This window comes from Eptesicus fuscus, chromosome 12 (assembly GCF_027574615.1).
Source record: "Eptesicus fuscus isolate TK198812 chromosome 12, DD_ASM_mEF_20220401, whole genome shotgun sequence".
NCBI lineage: Eukaryota > Metazoa > Chordata > Mammalia > Chiroptera > Vespertilionidae > Eptesicus > Eptesicus fuscus.
Window position 1 is genome coordinate 70,804,481 of NC_072484.1, and position 20,857 is coordinate 70,825,337.

A 20,857-nucleotide genomic window follows, 5' to 3' on the forward strand; every position below is an offset into this window, starting at 1 on the left:
ATAAATGAATGAAAGACCCAGGTAAAAATGACACCTCCTTGGTGAAGACTGAAATCTTCCCTGCCCAGGAGAGTACAGTTGTGGGCAGGGGCCCAGGAAAATCCTGGTGGCCAGGACTGGTCATGGAGGAAGCAGGCCCTTGGCTGTGCCCTGAAGCATCAGCCAGGAACTGCCGGGTCAGCATCCCCCGGGCCTGGTTTTGCTGCACCTCAAGGCATATCACTTCCAGTTATCTCCAGGGATACAGTCAAGCCAAAGGGAACGATGGGGGCATCATAGCTGACAGAATCTGCTGAGGAGAGCGGATGAACAGGTGAATTAAATGGACCAGGATGCTCTCAGTCTTGGATTGGAGGTGAGCTGCTCTTAGAAGCTCTGTTCTATCAAGACATCTCACTATTTGGGGAGTAGCTCCAAGAGGCTTAAGTGCAAAGAAGAGCATCCAAAGAAGGATGGCAAGCTTCAGAAAGGACCCTGTATCTCCACAGGGCCGAATCAACAGTTGGGAGAAGGAACCAGCCAAGGAGGCACCAGGGACAGTTCTCAGTTCTAGCTGGAAATTAAAGTAGTAAGTGGGGAAACTGAGGCAGGTTGCACAGTCCTATGGGCTGACTCAGCACAACAGGACATAAGAAGCCTGTGACTGTGGTTATGTTGTCTGAGCACACCCTGCCTCCAGGGGGTGCAGCTCTATTGCTGGGAGGGTGGGTGGATGGTTGGGTGGGTGGGTGGATGGATGGATGGATGGATGGATGGATGGATGGATGGATGACAGATGGGTGGATGGATGGATGGATGGATGGATGGGTGATGGATGGATGTGTGGATGTGTGGGTTGCAACCATAGGAAGAGTTTGTCTGGGACAGAAACCAGATGACAATTTTACCCTAGAGTCTATGAAGCCTGTCAGCAAGGATGAAGGAAGGGTTCAAGAGACAAGTGTTGCCCAGCTGGTGTGACTCAGTAGTTGAGCGTCAACCTATGAACCAGGAAGTCATGGTTCAATTTCAGGTTGGGGCACATGCAGGAGGTAACTGATCAATGATTCTCTCTCATCATTGATGTTTCTGTCCCTCCCCCTACCTCTCTGAAATCAATTAAAAAAAAAATTTTTTTAAGAGACAAATGCTCTTAGCCACTTGTCATGATGCTGGACTGGCTCAGCCTTCCCAGCTTAAAAAATGTTCAAAGCATTCCCATTGGCTTAGAATAAAAGTCCCATTCTTACCTGTGGTCCACAAGATCTCAACTGAGCGCCACTCCTCCCCATTCACATTATGTCGCTCTCTCACTCTTGTTCTCTCTGCTCTAGAGAGCCTCTCTTCAAGTTCTAGGACACACCAAGCTCATCCCATCTCAGGGCCTTGGCACTCACCGTCCCTCAGCCTGGAGTGTTCTTCCCCCAGCTTCTGCTCAGCGCTTAATTTTCAGCTCAAGTGTGTCAATGGGAGACCCGTGGGAACACACTTGGAGTTGAACAAGCTGGTTAGGAATTAAGGGACAACTTGGGCAGAGGATGTTCGAAGGAACTCATAGGATGTGGGTGGGCTGTGTTAGGTGACTTAGGGCTTTGTTCCAGACTGGACAGTGGTAGGGAGAGGAATGATTGGGTATCTTAGTAAATCTTAACTATAAGAAGGGAACATGATATTCAGGCTAAAGCTGTAAATATCCAAGAAAAAGCAGTCACTCATATTTGCCAGGGTAGGAGATGTTTGGTCATTTATTTTTGGCTTGGGCAATGTTCATATTTTTGTGTTTGTATATGACTGCAGAGTGGCCAGGTTTTGGTCTGCTCCATCCTGGTCTCAGAGTAGCCATGTCTGATGCTGGCATCCTGTGAAATTGTCTGTGTTCAACCGGAGGGCACCAGGGTCCAGCTGTGAGTGCTGTGCCAGCCCCCAGGAGCCAGGGGCTGCTCTTCTCCTTCTCATATGTCTTCTCTCAAACAGTCCTGCCCTCTTGACCCCATCTAAAGTAGTCCATTGTCCCAAATCACAGTCGATCCCAGCACCCTGTTAATTGTCTTCACAGCACTTACTAGAAACAATTACCTTGTGCATTTGTTTATCGTCTGCACCTTCCCACAACTAAAACATAAAATTCATGAGATCATCTGCCATGTCCATTGCTGTTATTTCTAGGACCCGGCACCATGCCCAGCACCCGGATGGTCACTGTGGAAGGAAGGGAGGGAGGGAGGGAGGAGAGCAGACCCATTCAGTGCATATTACTCAGCAAGTCATTTCCTGTCTGGACCTCACTTTATTGATCTGTAAAATGAGGTAATAATTTTTTTTCAACAGATCCTTAAAGATCTGACTTTTGAGGATTCTGTGAATAGCGCAACTCAGAACTCCAGGGATGAGGACATCCCTACATGCATCTTTTAGGTCGAGAGAGAGAGAGAGAGAGAGAGAGAGAGAGAGAGAGAGAGAGAGAGAGAGATCATCTTAGAGAAGCAGCACTGTTGAAGAGTAGGAAACATTTTCACACTCAGACAAGGGTGTGAAAATAGAGCTCAGTCCTCTAAGGAGAAGAGAATGGGAAAAGGAAAGCAGAGACTGATAATGGATGGAGATAATGAGATGGCAATTTTGGTTTCAAAAGAATGTGATTAGCTCCTAATGACTGCCACAATTCCCTGGTCAATCTACTGTAACCAGCCGCTGATGTAAAAATAATGCCCTTGCTGGCTTGCTTTGAAGATGGAGATGAGCCTCTCTCATACTTTTACCCCCTCGTATTTTTTTTTCTTTCAAGAGATTATCCCCTATTAGATTGCAGCTCCCTAAAAAGAAAAATGGATGTGTGATCAAAGTATGCCAATTAGGGAGTCCTTACAGCTCACTCCTGGGTGAGCGGCTCCCTTCTGCCTTTCCTCTTCTGCCTTTGTCACCATCCTCATGGCCCCCAAGCTCCAAATTGTTCTTCAGCCCCTGCCAAGGGGAGACAGAGGCCCCCAGGGCTGTGGCAGGGTCCTGCATGGTTTCACACAGAGAAGCGCCCTTTATCACAGGTGCTTTGTTTAGTTTGAGATTTTTCAAAAGAGCTCTGCATGCTGGGTGCATCCTGAAAAGCATGGTCGGATGCTGAGAAGACATCCAACTGTGTGTCATTCAAGGACTCCAGGGGTGGACAGGGACATTTATCAAATCACTGCAGTGTCACGGTACAGAGGGTACATGCTTATTCGGGGGGGAGGGGGGGAGGGAGCAGGGCAAAGGTCAGAGTAAACAAAACACTGTCCAGTAGATCCATCCAAAAGAGAGATAGGAAGCTTTTTTGGGTAGTGAATGGCCCGTTGCTAAGGGTATCCAAGTAGCAGATGCTATAGATCAGCTTATCAGCTGCCTAGAAGGCTCTTGTGGATAGGAACACAACCAGATGATTTTCAGTCACTTGCCCCTCTGAGATTCCAGGATCTCTGCCTTCTGCATGCACAGAAGCCACCTTACCCACTCATTGTTCCATCCATCTACCCATTCATTAATTTATTCAAAAGGGGTGATTCAAGCACATATGAAGTACAAAGCCAGTATTGGGTTCTGGAGTTACAGACGCTATTCTTTCCCTGGAGTAATCCATCACCAAGTTGGGAGACAATACATTCAAATTATTAGATGTAGAAGAGTCCCTCTAATAATAGAAAAAGTGACTAAGTTGTTGGGGATGCAGGCAGGTGGTGGGAGGGTGAACGGGGAAGGTTTCACAAAGGTGAAGATTCTTGAACTTGGTTTTGAAGGATATGTAGACGTTTACCGAGTAGATTCAGGTGGAAGAGAATTTCAGGCAGAGGGAACAGCATGTGTAAAGTCAGTCTCAGAAGTTTGAAACACCTGAAATTGTGTACAGCGTTGCATTTAGTTCCTTATCATTGGAATCTATACTAATAAAAGGGTAATATGCAAATTGGTCAGGATGCCCTCACAGTAACAAATGAACAGCAGGCTGTGTGGAGCAACCAGGCTGGCAGGGGAGTTAGTGAGGGACAACCAAACAACTGAACAAGCAGGCTGCATGGGTTGACCAGGCCGGCAGGGGGAGCAGTGAGGGGCGACCAGGCTGGCAGAGGGGGCATTGGGGGCGACCAGGCCAGCAGAGGGGGCAGTTGGGGCCGACCAGGCCAGGAGAGGGGGCAGTTGGAGCTGACCAGGCCGGCAGGGGGGCAGTTAGGGGCAATCAGGCAGGTAGGCAGGTGAGCAGTTAGGAGTCAGCGGTCCCAGATTGTGAGAGATATCCCGAATTGGAGAGGGTGCAGGCTGGGCTGAGGGGACTCCCCCCCCCCTCCAACACCCCCCATGCACAAATTTTGTGCACCAGGCCTCTAGTATTAATATAAGGGCAAGAACTAAGGCTGCAGAGGCAATGCAGGGTGAAGTCATTAAGGACCTTATATTAAAGACTTTGGAATTTATCCTAAAAACCATGGCACGGGAAGTAACTGGGTCCTATTCACATTTTAGAAAGATCTCTCTGATTACAGTGGAGAGTGGATTGGAGGGGACAAATCCAAAGCAAGAGAAACCAGTGAGGAGACCCATGGGAAAGTATTTCTCCAGGTAAATTCACTTTTTGCAAGAATCATGGCTGCACATTAGACTCACCCAGGGAGCTTTAAACATAACCAATGCCCATGTCTCATCCCCTGAGTCTGATTTAATTGGTCTGGGCTAAGGCCATGGCTTTGGGAGTTTTAAAGCTCCCCCAGATTATGTTCCTGGGTAGCCATAACAAAACCTTACGTGAACTATAACCCGAACCCTGGCACATAGTAGGCACCCAACAGATATTTTCCCCAGAAAATTAGTATGAAAACATTCAGAGTGCCCCCTTCTTATCTTCATGCCGCTTTGGTGGGTATAATTGGATATACATTTGGCTTTTATCACAGAGGGTTTCAGATAGGAAATCACCACCAGAATATAAGCTTAAACATTGAGAAGTCCAGTGCTGCCACTGAGACCAGCACGCCACACCCTTGCAGAGAGCCAGAAACACTAAGTTGACCTGGCAAGTTGCCTGAAACAGCTGTTGCCACCTGGCCTGGAATTAGACCAAGGCCTGGAATCTGAGTTCTACAAGTTACATGCAAAAGCAAGAGCCATTTGCAGTCTAGAGATGGCCTGTGCTGATGGCAAGAGAGGTGCAGGGTGGTTGTCGCCTATAGTGAAGAGCAAAAAGAGGATGAGGGAGAGGAAGAGGGGAGGGGAGACAAGCCCTCCATCAGTAAAATAAGCATGTTACTATCTCCATGGCAGTTCTCACACTCAGATTTAAGGCAGAGATTGGTGCCCAGAGCCACACTGCAGTTTTGCTTCTCTCCCAGGATAACAAATTTGTGATCCCCTGCTAGCTGGGAAGGCACTCTATTACCCCAACCTAAAACCCTGGGGAAGCTAAATTGGGGAACATAACTTAGCTCAGGAAGCCCAGGCAGGGACCTCCCACCTCATCTCCATTCCGTCTGGAATGGGCAACAATTCTACCTACCCAACTGCTGCATAGTTGAGGATCATGGTCATCCTTCTAGAACAAAAGTCAGCAAATGACAGCCATAGGCTAAATCCAACACCTGTTTTTGTGAATATAGTTTTATTGGAATGAAGCCATGCCCATTTGTTTGCATTTTGTCTGCAAGTGCTTTCACTCTACGACAGGGGAGTTGAGTAGGAGTAATTACAACAGAACCCAAACTGTGTACTATCTGGCCCATTATAGAAAAAAAAATGCCATCTTCTGCTCTAAAAATGACCCAGCCGAGTTGGCTTAACACTTAGGAGACTAGAAGCAAGAAAGGGGGCATCATGCATGGGCTGGGATTTTTATAGTCAGTGGTCCTGCCTATTCTGTCAAACGTGGCCCGCTGAATGGCTGAATTTCTGACCAAGCAGGATACAGATTCCTCCTTGCTCAGGATGGACCTAGCAAGGAATAGATGGGCAAAGGCAAGGCTGGTGTATTGAGGTGCGTGGGTGCTCCTTTGCCCTGCATTGCTAACAAGGACCTGTGTAGACTGAAGATAATTGCAAATTCCATCCCAGGAGTAGTGCAAGGGCCACAAGCAGGGGGTGGGAACACTAGTCCAAATGTTGCCCAACCTTCATGCTGCTGTAGCTTCGCTAAAACTGTCCCCGCTCCCTTAAATGCCCAGCTTCCTTCTCTTTGAGATAACTAACTATACCCTCCCTGTGTTTCCATAACACTTGGCTCATAACTCTGTTAAGTCATTCCATATGGTCGTTTACTTGTCTTTCTCCTCTTAAACTGATGACTCCCATCTCTTTCCTCCCCCAGTCTCTGACTCTGAACCTCTTTGTCCAACTTCCTGCTCAACATCTTCGCTTGGATGTCGAATAGTCATCTCAAACGTGGCCGCTTCGGCTACTGTTGTTCTTATTGTTTTGAACACGTTAAGAAGCACATAGTACTCAGCAAGTGCTAGGCACTGTTCTAAGCCCTTTATGTACCCAAAACACACTTAATTCTTGCCTCCCAATCCTGTTTCTCCCTAGTGTTTCTTCTCCATCTCAGTGACTTCATGGCTCTCCGCTCAGTTCTCCGAGCCAACAGTCTGGGCCTCAGCCTTCATCCCTCTCTCCTTCACAGTCCACGTCCACAGTGGATATGTTGGTGACCTTCCCATATCCCCTCCACACAGTGTTCCCAATGCCTGCCTCCTGGAAGCTCCTGTGACTTTTTTCCTGAGGACTTCCTCAGCACAAGAGAATGTGCACACCCTGCCTACGGAGCAAGGCAGGACATTAAGGGAGTTCCTAAGAGTCGTCCTCAACAAATGATAGATGGAAATTGGTGGATAAACACCCAACTCCCTTCTCCCTCTGGTAGGAGAAGGAAATGGGCCCGTGGCATTAAGCCCCAGGCACACAGTGGTAACCTGTTCGTTGATGAACCCTATGTTGACTTTCTTCCCTTGATCGTCTCACTTCCCCGACTCTTACACCCAGGCTTCTTAGGATTGCCTCCCAAATACCGTCTCATATTCAGATCCTTGTTTCTTTCAAAAGCAGTGAGTCTGCTCCTGAACCAAAACCTACACACTTCAACTGAAAATATTCAGTTCTCCTGCATCCACTGCCACCATCCTGATACAAGGGCCCAAGGTACCATCATCTCTTACCTGGACTATTGCAGCAACTGCTTATTTGATCTCCCTGAGCATGTATTTCATATGTGAGCCAGAATGTACTTTGTAAAACACAAATTATATCCGGTAACTCCCCTGCTCAAAACCCTCCGATGGTTTCCCATTACACTTAGAGTAACACCCAGCTGGTTACCAGTGACCGCAGTGCCCCCTCTAATCCTAACTCTCCCAGCCTCTCCGGGTGCTCCTGTCACTGCTCTCCCTGCCTCATCCTTGGTTGTGGTCCTTGGTTATCATCTTTGCATCTGCTGTCCCCTCTGCCTGGAAAGTGCTTGCTACATTTCTTGGTCTGAGTGGCTTTTCACATCATAGCTTAGATAGTACCTTCTCAGAGAAGCCCTCCCAGACGATGTAATCTGAAATAATCCTCTATCACTATCCCTTCTCCAAGCTTCATTTTCTTCATAACAGTTTCCACCATCTAAAGTTATATGTTTTCTGGTTCATTTGCTGCATCTCCCCATGGACTGGACGTTCAAGGGGCACTTAGTTTATTCCTCTGTGTCCCAAGTACATAGAAGAGTGCCAACCACACATTAGGGACACAATAAATATCTGTCAAATGAATGAATGAATGATTCTCCTACTGGACCAGATTTGGGCCATGGCACACAGAAGACCTCAGTAGCATTTGAGCCAATGAAGGAGGAAATAAGGCCATGGAGGGGCCCAATCTATGTTCTTCCCAGGCCCCATCCACCACCACACAGCCCTTTATGCTGAGTGACCCATCACAGCGGGTGTTGTTTGCCCACTGGTTCATCTTCACCTGCATAGAGCTTCTATCTCTGGCCATCCTAACCACTCCGTCCTTTCTTTGTAGGCCTTACCAGAGGGGCAGACGGCTTCATGGGACACAGCCAAGGAGGATGAAAATCGCAACAAGAATCGATATGGAAACATCATATCCTGTAAGTGCCCTTCTGGGAGGCCCCAGGCTTTAGGGACACAGAGGAAACCAAGCCATTACTATTATTTACTTAGAATTTGTTGTCAAGTAATCCTTGATATTTCCAGCTTTGGGTCAACATTCCAAGCTGGGAGCTGTATTTCAGCCTGCGTGACAGAGCATGGCTGATCTCAGACCCAGCAGGCAGGTGGGAAGCGGGGTCCAAGCAGAGTAGATCCAGGAAGCCTCCGGAAGCTGCGTCTGGTCTGGCATTGCCCACTGCTCAAGAATTGCTCAGGTTGGGGAGGAAGCCCAGGCACGGGAATCCTTCCTGTTCCCAGCAGTTCTTCTAATGCAGAGGCCCGCCTTAGAAGTCACTCGGGGTACAAGCAAGATCCAACCCATGAGGGAGGGGCTGAGAACACCCAGGCGAGAGAATAGTGCTCCTCTAAGAAGGCAGAGTCCCAAGCAAGGATTGATGCCCGGAAGGAGCCAGAAGCTTTGAGCTTAGGGCATCATGACTTCTGCCAGACCCCACTGCCCGTGGGGCAGAGGCTCTAAGGTGAGTGCCTGCTGCTCAGGGCTGTATTGGCACAGGCATTTGTTGGCACTGAGCCTGCAGGGGGCAAACATGTTTGGCGTGGAGCTCGAGGAGGCATAGAAGGACATTACTTTGCTTGGCAATGAGCTCTAGGCAGCCCTGACGGGGGTGGAGCCTCTGCAGTCAAACTGCCCGGCTTCTGTCCCGGCTCTGGGACCCGGAGCAGGTTTCCTGGCCTCTCCAAGCTTCACTTCCTCACCTTTAAAATGACGATAATAACAGAGATAGGGTCGTTGAAAGAAGGTACATAGAACCCTTGGCCTCAGTGCCTAACATCATCCTACTCATAGCGTGGAGTTAACTTTCTCAGAGTCACTGATAAGCAGTGTGGTGGATGTATCATCCCACCACATTTTAACCAGAATTCACTGAATACCCATGTGGGTCATGGAATAAGCCAGTTGGGGAGGGAGGCATGATCAGATGTCCATTTTGGAAAGATCTATCGGATAGATGATTGGGAGGGTAGATTAGATTGGGAGAGGCAGGAAACGGAGGGACCAGTCAAGAGGCTACTGCACTGGTCCCAGCAAGGGATGGTGAGGCCTGAACAAAGTCAGTAACAATACTTGTGTGTGACGGTACATGGTAGGGTTCCTAGAGAAGAGGGAGAGAGACAGGCTGCCATTTAACTAAATATCAGGTCACACACACAAGTATGATCACTGTCAAATATTGGTGTGTGCAACCTTCCACGCAACAGGTACAGAGAGGACAAAGTTACCTCGTGCAAAATGCTGAGTACATATTCTCATTAGAACAGAAGTCTACAGCAGCTTTTGTCTGCCACGGTATAGCCAACCTGGACCTTTGACATGTCACCAAGGGTGCATAGCATTCCTTGGCCTCAGCTCTCAGGGTAACCCAGCTCATCCAAAAAGAAAAAGAAAAAAAGATCATGCATAACAGATTATTTCTAGCACAGCTCAGTGTTTTGTTAACTGTCTAGACATTGCCTAAGAAAAAGCTTGGAGAGAGAAAGAGTAAGATACAGGCAGCTTGTCAAGGAAGAAGGAGGCAGAAGTTTCAGCTTAGCTGTTTCCTGTGCTGATTTAGGAATGGGCTATGAATGGCAGAACTAATCAAAAACATTTGTAATTTATCTGTTGGATGATAGTAATGCAGACAGCAAGATTTCTTGCAAGCGAAGCATTGGAAAGAGAGATTCAAACAATCAGGAAATGCGTGTTGAGACCTATGATGTGTGGGCATCCTGTGAGCCAGGCCCTGTGGGACCCTGGGCCTCTGCTCCCAGGGGGCTCCCACTTGGGGCACATGTGGCTGCTCACTCCAACCATCCTCTGCTCGAGGACCGAGCCCTAAAATACCGGGTCACATGTCTGTTCCCCCTATTAGATTGTGAGTCCAGATATGGTCACTAAATTATAGGCTGTGAGACATTATGTGATCACTCTAAGCTTTAATCATCTGTCTGTAAAATGGGTACAATGATGTTTTCCTCCCAGAGGTGTTGTGCAGACAAGAAAAAATAGATGACTGTGCTCAGACAAGAGACCCTGCCTTCCTGAGAGACAGGGATACCCAGGCTGGGTCAGGTATCAGGGCCAAAGCTTGTGCGGGTCAAGGATGAGGGGCCACACAAAGCTATGTATCTCTCCAGACCCCACTGCTCACCCTCTGCTCTCAGCACCTTTGCCCACGCCATCACCGGCTCTCACCTGGTCTCTGCCCGGCTTCCTTCCTGGTTGCTCCATATCCATCTTTGTCCCCAACTTTCTACCTGTCTGATCTCTGACAGAAGCCAGAGGGACCTGCATTGGATCATGTCATCTTCCTACTGAAAACTTTGCCCTTTGCTCATGAGCACGCCTGGTCCACAGTCTCTTAGCCACCTCTCAGGTCTCGTTTCCCACTGTGTCCTCATCATAATGGTCTCCTCTCCAGGGTACACTGGCCTTCCTTCAGCCCCTGGAGCTTTCCAGGATCATCTGTGCCTCGGGGCCTTTGCACATTGGTTCTCTCTATCAGAGTGTCTTTTCCTCCTCTCTTTGTTCTACTAATTCTACTTTTTCTTTAGATCTTAGCTCAGTCACCACTTCCTCAGGGAATGCTTCAGACCTTTTGAATATGCGCACAACCCCATCATTCACTCCTAGAGCACTTTTCCTTAACTCTCCTCCTCATTGTGATGTTGGAGGCATTTGGATGACTCTCGGTTGACTGCCTGACTCCCTCACAAAAGTAGATGCTCTGTGACAGCAGGACCATGATTGTCTTGTGCTTCTGTGTCCCCAAAACTGCCATAGAGTTGGTGCTCAATGAATAGGAATGAATGTTGGAAAACACGGATTCTCCGCAAGACCCCACAGGCCTTGAACCGTGGGTCTCTCCCTCTGGCTTCCCAAATAAAATAGAGAACACCCAAAAAAGGATGGATGGAGGAAGGTGGGATCAGGATGATTCTTGGAGTGACATCCAAGTAATGTCTCTTAGTGAGGAAGAAGGCAGTGAACCTAAATGAACAGAACAGGGGCTGGATCCCAGGCAGCAGTGAGAACAATGAAGGGGTTAGACTTCTGCCACTGGGGTGCAGAAGGTGCTGAGTCCCACCCACAGCCCACGGCCTCACCACCTCACTGTGCAGCGACGTCAGCTAGCAGTACCAGCATCCAGGGCCAGGATGAGGGGAAGGCGGGCGAGACACCCAGTCTGCAACGTTCAAAGAGGTTCCTCCTTCTCAGCCGTTGACCTTGCACCTGCACAACCCTGAGAGCAAGCGCCTCCCTGAAGTGTCCAAGGCGTCTCCCTTGCTTGCCCTCATCCTGCCCTGTCTGCGTCTCTTTGCCTGAGGACTTTCTCCAAAGCTGGGCAGGATGCTCGGTCCATGCACAAGGCAGGCTCCCCCTGGACCATGAAATAGCCCAGCTCCTCACCCTGGGTGTGTATTTCACACCTTTTCCTGAATCCCCGGGGAAGTGGCTGCAGTTGCCCACGGTAGGAATGGCCTTGAACACGCACTCTCTCTGGGTGGCCTCCTCTGGGCTGTCTCCCTGTCCCCTTTCCCCGGGTGACCCCTCTCCTCCTATGTCAACTCCTCACACTGCAATCCTCATCTTACATCTACTTCTGGGGAAACCCAGACGGAGGCAGAGGGAATTCATACACCTCATGACCCCACCTGGGTGGGCTTAAATAAACCTGAGTCTCCTTTCTAGTTTAAGGGTCCCTGATTCTGCAACAAATCAGGGCTGAAGCAGGGACAGTGCCAAGGTCACCAGTGGATTCTAAAGCCGTGCAGGACATACAGGGAACCTGGGAAGAAAAGAGAAGTCCTGGAGTTGCAATGAGAACGGTAAAGAGAAACGTCCTGGGGAACAGGACGTCTTCCTGCCCTTGTAGGTGTCCCTCCCGAAGGCAAAGTCTGCGGGGCTTGATAATTAAAAATATTCCTGGCACAAGAGGAAAACCAGGTGTAATTAGCATCTTAAGGAACCCCGAGGGGCTGGAGTGGAGGACAAGGCCCAGGCCGGGGAGAAGGGAAAGATTAGCGGGAAAGAGAAGGAGGCAGGGCACTGCCTGCAAATGAAACAATGAAAGAGAAACCTCGGCCAAATAAGCCCTTTCTTCCACATGATTCTGTTTAGAATTTAGCAATAGAGACCGTGGGGTTTCCAGGGACTGGGGATGAAAAGGAAGTGAAAGGGGAGGAAATGAATGGGGAAAACAGAACAGAGGGCTCTTTGCTTTCAAGTAGCTCAGGGCGGGGACTGTGAACAAGAGGAAATTTCAAGAACACCAGAGCATTCCCCATGGGGCAGTTCTAGAAGAGGAAATTACACCCAGGAGAGGAGATCTTGGGGGGTTTCAGATTTACAAAATGAGGCTTCCCTTCCGGAATCAGGCAGGGTCCCACCAGGAAACAGATGGGACCCTCAAATAAGGGGATTTGGGGAGATTTAATGATGTGAGTTTTTATAAAGGAGCAGGGAGACACCGGAATGGTGCAACACCCTGGGGCTAATGCTACGCCCAGGCCAGAGGACTCAGTAAGGAGAGGCGACCAGGATCCAGAGAAACATGACTAAATCATGTCCCTGGGGACCCACCCAGGGAGCAGAAGGAGAAGTGCCTTGATGGCCCACCTTTCTCTTTGTCCCACCTGCTGCCTGTGCTTTCCCGTGGCTAAACCCCACCAGGAGCCAGAGGACAAGGAATCAGCAGACCGAGTCCAGTGCCTCCCACAGTGTGGGCCCCAGAGCAGCAGCACGGCGTCACCTGGGAGTTTGTTGGAAATGCTCGTTCCTGGGCCCCACCCAAACCTCCTGAATCAAATCCTGGGGGGAGGCCCAGCTAGCTGTGTTTCTCAAAGCTCTCCAGGTGACACGGATGCCCGTTCACGTTTGAGAACCTCCAACCTTGTCCACAGAGGTCAGCCTCCCGGACAAGAGAACCAGGTGCCAGTACGTTTTCTAGGCTTATTTCCTCCTAATTCAACACAAGCCCCTGGGCTCAGCTGGACTCGAGTATTGGACGTGGGTCAGGCAGACCCGAAGCTGGTCTCAGTTCCGCCCTTCACCTCATTCATGACCTTCCACAAGGGCACTTCCTCTCTCTGACCCTCAGTGTCTCATCTCTCAATGCAAAGGTGAATGAGCATTGAATCTGGTGCGCAGACTGTAGTCCTCGACGAGACTTAGTCTCAGACCTTTGAGTCCACAGGCAAGAAGCGATGGTCCAGAGGTCAGCAGGGTCACACAGGGCCTCTGTAGGGCAGCCATGACCAGGGCTCTGGCCTCGGGCTGCCTGGACACCTCGTGCTGCCTGCCCAGGGTCCCTTTGCATCGAGGCACATCATGCTTTGGGGGAGGGGAAGAACATGCTAAGGCTCAACCTCAGAACAGATGGCAGCCTGGGGCCAGCTCTTCAGAGAGGCTGTCCTCACTCCCAGGGAGGAACTCGGGGTCCAAGCAGACCCAGGGGCCTTTCCTCCCAGCAGATTTCTCTGCTGGTTTCTGGGGAATCGAGCTGGGGTGACAAGATGGAGGCTTCGTTCAGTGCTCCCAACCCTTTTGTTGGTTTGTTGTTGTTGTTTTGTGGGCTCTGAGGGTGGCGCTGGCCTGGGCCCGACAGACCCTGGTGCTGAGCAGCCTGTTCATCAGTGGGCTTGCCTGCACTGGAGCCTCTCCGCCTGCTTGCAGGGCCGGCCAGGGCTGCCAGGATATTGTTTCCCCAGCATCAGTCCCCAACTAATGACTTATGGGGGTGGGTGTATAAGTTCCCCAGCTCCCTCTCCCGAGTCTGATACCCGGAGGGTCGGGTTCTGCACTCTCGACCAGAGTTCCTGAAAGGACCAAGCCCAGGTGTCTACAGTGGTCACTCGCTGGATGACTCCCCCTTATTGGATTCCTTCCTTTCTCCCTCTCACTTCTCATCTCCCGATGTTTCCTGGGATCGCCTCCCAAATCAACTCAATGCACTCAAATCCTTGCCTGAGATTCTGTTTCTGGAGGAATTCAAATACGAAGCCTCTTTCTTGAAAGTTTCCCTCGTCGGATATGGGCTTGGCCTGCATAGGCGGAAACAAGAAGTTCATCAGATGAGCCCTGTCCCTCTAACAGTCTAACTGCTGCCCCAGAGTGCCCTGCAGGGGGAGCTGCCCAGCCTCAGCCACCACGGAATTGCTGGGACAGGGAGGTGCACGAAGGTTCCTGTTTCGCTCTCCTCCCCACGCCACCTCTCTCTTGATAACAGTAATTCAATCCAGACTGAATATGCAGACCTTTCGCTTCATTGAGGTGCCCGGGCAGCCTCGGTGGAATCCCCTGCCCCCTCCCCATCCACTCGTGCAAGAGGATGCATGAACATCTCCAGTTCTTCTAGAAAATGATTTTTCAGCTCCACAGTTCATCGTAATGAGCCAAATCTCTTTTCTCTGACAAATTGCACCTTTTCTTTACCCTCCTCTGTGCCCAGGAGACAGGAAGAAAGAGAATCAGGTATCCCAAGGACAGTCTCTCCCAGCCCCACCCTGGAAGTGACCCTCTCTTTGAGTGGATGTGACTTGAGAAGAGTGACTCATTGGGTGACCTTTGCTGCTGAGGGGGCAGGGGGTGGACGGCGAGGAGTTGTGATTTGCTTTGAGAGGTAGAATTGTGCAAAGGAGGAAACTGAGCCCAGTCCTCCGGTGTGCCTGGGAACACAATGGCTGGGACAGAGTTGGGGTGAGAACTGGCCTGGAAGAGGTGTGGAGGAACGGGTCTTGGGGTTCCAGGAAGGGTAGGGAACCCGCACTCTTCAAGAAAGCTTTCACCCTTGTACCTTCTCCTGAGTTGTTAAACTTCCGGGAGCCTGAGGTTCTCATTCATAAAACAGGGTGATGATATAGACCTCACAGGGTTACAATGAGAAGCTAATGGCATAGCATCCATAGGCTTCTAGAGTAGTCCCTGGGACATCTTACTCCACACAGGTGAAGAAATTCCTAGACCTCATACCTCGCACAGGTAGGTTCTGGTCTCATGGCCCAGTTCCAGTAAGAACTTTGGTCTTTCTCAGGACAAAGTGAAGTGAATGGCCAGGGCACCTCTGTGCTAAATAACTGGACATTGGTCTGAGCTTTCAACCCTGAGTGGGAGGGATCAGAATCTCCTGCAGGACTCGTTAACACACAGATGCTGGGCCCCGCCTCGGAGTGTCTCATTCAGCGGGTCTAGGCTACGGCTCAGGAATTTGCATTTCTAACATGTTTCCAGATGTTGTTGATGCTACTGGTCATGGGAATATATTGTGAAAACCACTGTTCGAGAATAATAGTCAAACTGAATGTATACATTTATGCTGATGTCTTACACCACCCCAGGTGTTTTTATATGTCCCCTCTTATACCTCTGCTAAGGTAGATGTGATTTTGATGTTATAATTGGGTAAACTGAGGCTCAGGGAAGGTGCATAACTTGCCCAGGGTGATACAGTTAGTGTGTGACAGACCTGGGTCTGCCTCCAGAGCCCATCCAACCCCTTGCCTCTCTCCTACTAGACACAAGATTCGGCTTCCAATTTTAGGACAGGACAGGCTGGGTCTGCAGGTGGTATAAGGGGTTTACTGTGGAGAGAGGACGAATTCGAGCACAGGATCCAGATACACTCTGCCAGCCTTGGGTCCAGGAAAGAGCCTGGGGTCCCTGAAATCAACAGAATGGCTGTAAGCAAGGGGTCGGTCCCTGTCTCATTCTCAGCCTTTCAGACACAAACATGAATTCGTTTCTTGGACAGATAATTGTTGAGCACCTGCTCTGTGGCCCACATGTAGTGAGTAGGGTGCCCTTCCTTAAGTAGGAACTGAGGAGAGCCACCCAGACATAGAACTGCTGAAAGCGCAGAAGGAAAGCACAGGGAGCTCTCAGGGTCTGGGGAGGAGAGATCACAGAAGACTTCCTGCGGAAGGGACACTGAGCTGAGAGCTGAGGAATGAGATGTCGCCAGCCTTATGGGGCTGGGGTGTTCCTTTACCTGTGCAAAGGCCCTGAGGTCCGCAGACATCATGCATTTGAGCAGCTGAAAGAAGGCTAGAGTAGTGTGTGTGGGGCAGCGCATGAGGCTGCACTGGGAAGTGGGTCCCACACCTTCAGATCAGACAAGGCATGTGCATGAAGTAAGGCTTTCTTCTCTGTCCGTGGTGTCCTGGAGCCGGTTCACGCCAGCTTGCAAGAACAGATGGTTACATTTTCAGGAATTTTTGAGCTAGGGGAGGCCACGTTGGTAGCTGGAGATCAGTCATGGTGGGAGTATTTATAGCACAGAAATCGGTAGACGTTGCAGCTCAGGGCCTTTTTCTCCTCAGGGAGCTGTTTGTTCAACATTTGCCAACAGACCACTGGTCTCTGTCCTGAAACTACCAGGCATAGATTGATTCCAGAGGGATGATGTTTCTGTGCCTCTGGATTTACGTTTGGGGTGAGGTGGGGTGGGGGGCTTTGGATCTCCAAGTCTTTGCAGTTGTGTCTCCCCTCTACCAGCTGCCAGCGGTTGTCTCCTCCCCACCAGCCAGTTCCTGCCCATCCCCCTCCTCAACTGGGAGCCAGGTGGAGCCAGGCCCCGCGCCTCCCCTCACCGTGGAGGAGCTCGCTTCTCCTCTGTATGACTCTTCTCAGTCCTTGTCTGGAATATCAAACAAGGAGTACCAATTTAGCTGCTCTTCAAGCTTGCAAAGTGTAGATAGAGCATAATGAATGTTCTGGGCTGCTTGTAAATTACCTTGTGTAAACTCCTTCCCACCGCCCGCTGCCCCATCTCTCTCCATGCGCGTGTGGATAAACACAATTTTTTATCCTTCTAATTATATAAAGTTGGACGAGGAAGGGGACACAGAATAATATTAGCATCTCCAAGAAGGAATAAATAAACCATGAGGACACTGCTCCTCCTTGCAATGCCTTTCTGCGGACCTGCGGCTGGGTTCTGCCCTTTGGTGAGTACACACAGCTCTTTGCCTCTGCACCAAGGTGAATAGACATGTGGGACCAAGGGCAGATGGGAGCACTAGGTTGCTAAGTCTCTGCCATCAGCGCACAACCTGCCTCACATCCAGCCAACAACCACCATTTACTAAGCACCTGCTGTATACCCAGCACTGTCCTAACACTTCTTAGAGCACTTGTAGATTTACCGAAAAATTGAGCAGAATGCACAGGGAGCCCCCATACACCTCCTCCCTCCCTCCCATATCCAGTTTTCCTGTTATAACATCTTGAATTGGTGAGATACATTTGTTCCAATGGATGAAACAATATTGATCCATTGTTACTAACGAAAGTCCATAGTTTGTAGAGCTCACTCTTTGTGTTGTACAGTTCTTTGGTATGTACTGGTGTATGATGACATGTGTCCACCATGACCGTATCATGCAGAATGGTTTCACTGCCCTAAAAACGCCCTGTCCTCCACCTATTCCTCCCTCCCTCCAAGTCCCTGGCAACCGCTGATCTTTGCACTGTCTCCATAGTTGTGCCTTTCCCAGAATCCCATGGAGTTAGAATTACACACTGTGAAGCCTTTTCAGACCGCCTTTCACTTGGCCGTATGCGTTTAAGGTTCCTCCATGTCTTTTCGTGGCTTGATGCCTCCTTTCTATATATCACTGAATACTGTTCCATTGTATGGATATAGTACAGTTTATCCATTCACCTATTGGAGGACATCTTGGTTTTGGCAATTGTGAATCAAGCTGCTATAAACATTCATGTGCAGGTTTTGTGTGGACATAAGCTCTCAACTCCTTTGTGTAAATACCAGAGAGAGCAATTGCTGGGTCATGTAAGAGCGTGTTTAGTTTGAGAGGAAACTGTCTTCCTAAGTAAGCATTTTGCATTCCCACCAGCAATGAATGGGAGTTCCTGTTGTTCCACATCCTCTCCAGCATTTGGTGCTGTCAGTGTTCTCGATTGGGCCATTCTAGTCGGTGTGTAAAGGTATCTCAGTGTTTAATTTGCAATCCCCTAATGAAATATGGGATATGCATCTTCTCATCTGCATATCTTTTTGGATGAGGTCTCTGTTCAGATCTTTTGCCCATTTTTAACTGAGTTATTTTTTTTCTTATTGTTGAGTTTTAAGAGTATTTCTGTATATTGTGAATACAATAGATCAGATATGTCTTTTATAAATGTTTTCTCTCAGTCTGTGGCTCGTCTTTTCATTCTCTTAATGTCCTTTCACGTTCCATGCCTGCATTTCCTCCTTCAATCCTCCCAGCATTCTGTGAACTATATAGTATTGGCCCCATTTTGCTAAGGATCCCAAGGCTAAGAGAGATCAATTGACATACTAAACGATGGAGCTAAGATTTAAACCCAGATCTGACCTCATCCTCATACCTCACATTCCCACTTGCCACAGGTTAGATCATGTAAGAATGAATCCTGTCATTTCATACTAAAACAGCCTTTCACAGTCTCAGAATGCAGAGTCTGTACGTGGATGCCCTGCTGAACCCAGGGAATGGTTACTTGCATCAAAGTATGGCGTGGCGAGCCCTCTGTAATCTAGCCTGGCCACCTCCTCTGTCTCCTCTCCCACTGCTAATCCCTTCACAATCTATGTTTATAAGACAGGAACTCCTCAGCTCGAAGTGTGCTTGCTTTTTCAGGAGCTCTGCCTTCCCCCTTGCAGGTCCCTCTGATGGAAAGACCTTGCTCATTGTCCACTGGACAATCTTACTCACTTTTAATCCCTCATTCATATATCGCTCCACGAAGCCCTCTAGTCTCTACTTTTAGATCTTGAGGTTTCACTTCTAAGTACAGTCTGTCTCCTTATGCTTGATACTCCTTATGCTTGAGTATCACTTTCATAACACTTTCTGAATCCCCTCAACAAGCCTGCACATAGTAGGTTCTCAAGGAATGAAGGTTGGCAAATACCATCATCTGGTGGTTAGAGGCAACTTTCAACTTTAATAATATTGAACGAAATAAGTTTGTTTCCTTTTGTTTTTAATAATTTTGGCTTTCCGATTTTAAGTTCCCTTGTATATTAAAGAAAATTACCTTTCAACATTTCACATCAGAATCTCTGTTCCCAGTGCTATAGACCCCTGGAGCATAACTCAGTAAGTAGAGGACATTTTTGAATCGATAAGTCATTAGTGAGACCAATGAGTGAAAGTACAATATGCATTTTCACTTTTTTAAGGCTTACAGATTTTGTAGCCTCTGGTGACAAAGCTTAACGGCCCGAGCTCAGAGTTAGATGCTGGGCCCTATGTGACCCCTGCTGGGTAGATGTCCCGCAGGAAGTTCCACTCTCTGGGCTAGAATACTGCAGGGGCTGGGGACCAACCACTTGCGCGGACTCCAGGAGAGGGACCTGGGAGATGTGAAAAGTCCAGGGACTACACATTGTGTGGACAGAACCGGGCTCCAGGGTCAGACAGGCCTGAGATAGAATCTCAGCCCTGCTACTTACAGGCTGTGTAACAAGGAAACTTGCTTAACCTCTCTGAGCCTCAGTTTCTTCATCTGTGAAATGGAAAGAATAATAACACTACATCAGAATGGTATTATTATAATAATCTATTCAGTTATTTGGGGGAATAAATGGTGGATTAAGGTCATGTATGTAAAGTCTCTGGTACCTGTCATTAGCTCCATAAAGGTTAGCTTCAGACCCCTTCACACTCCACTCCCCCAGCCACCCAAAGGAGTGACTTAGACCTCCCACCTACTCCCTTAGTGGCTTCCACTGGAACTCTTCCCCATGATGAATAAAAAAGTAGCATCCAGGCTCTGCCAGCATGGCTCAGTGGTTGAGCGTTGACTGATAAACCAGGAGGTCACAGTTCAATTCCTGGTCAAGGGCACATGCCTGGGTTACGAACACAATCCCCAGTGTGTGGCGTGCAGGAGGCAGCCGATCAATGATTCTCTCATCATTAATGTTCTATCTCTCTCACCCTCTCCCTTCCTCTCTCTAAAATCAATAAAAATATATTATATTTTTTAAAGTGGCATCCATTATATCTCAGTGCCTAGCACCCTGCCTGGCACATGGCAGATGCTGTATGAATAGTTTTTTAGTTAATGAATTAGTTAGTGAATTAATGGCTAGGGCATGGTATGCTGCCCAGTCCTGGGCCTGTGTGTTCTTCCTGGGACCCATTCCTTGCCTGCTCCCACTCACTGTTTGCTCACAGAGGGCTGACCCCTGAGGTTGCATTTCTCAGTCTCTGGGCAGCTGGCTTCTGTCTGGGTTTGGCCAATGGCATGTACCGATGGGAGATTGGAAGGCGGGAGAAAGGAAGGGGCCGGGGTGTTTCTCCCCGTCTGTCCCAACCACAGGCTCCACCTTTTCTCCAGCTTTCACCAAAGAAGCCACTGCAGCTGCAGCCCCCACAGGTGCCCCAGCCCCGGAGCTCCGGTACCTCCACCTCCTCCCTCTGCCCCACCGTCCCGCAGGAGGTGTGTCTAAGGAGACACCATACTGACCTCTGAGTTACTCCACCCTCTTCTTTTTGGCTTCTCAACTTGTCCATCACCCAGGTAACCACTTCTCTGTCGTTAATTCCTTCTGCCGTGGACACTTGAAGTGGTTTCTAATACCCGCCTAGACCCCTCTTTGAAGGGCTGGAGTAGCTGGACCCAGAGTTGAGAGGATCCCGCTCTTCCAAGCTCCATCTTCCCCTGCCCATGGCCAGTCAGTCCTTGTGAGCCTCGGTTTCCTCATTTGTAGCAAGGGCTAACA

General features: G+C 49.2%; 1 protein-coding gene across 2 annotated transcripts in view; it reads left to right on the plus strand.

Moving 5' to 3' along the window:
- The window catches only part of PTPRT (protein tyrosine phosphatase receptor type T), a 929,565-nt gene that overhangs the window by 861,939 nt on the left and 46,769 nt on the right, over window positions 1-20,857 (plus strand). For both annotated transcript variants that reach the window (XM_054723794.1, XM_054723796.1), the window contains one exon: window positions 7,993-8,080. In XM_054723794.1, coding sequence (XP_054579769.1) covers window positions 7,993-8,080 — 88 coding nt within the window. The remainder of the gene's footprint in view (window positions 1-7,992; window positions 8,081-20,857) is intronic.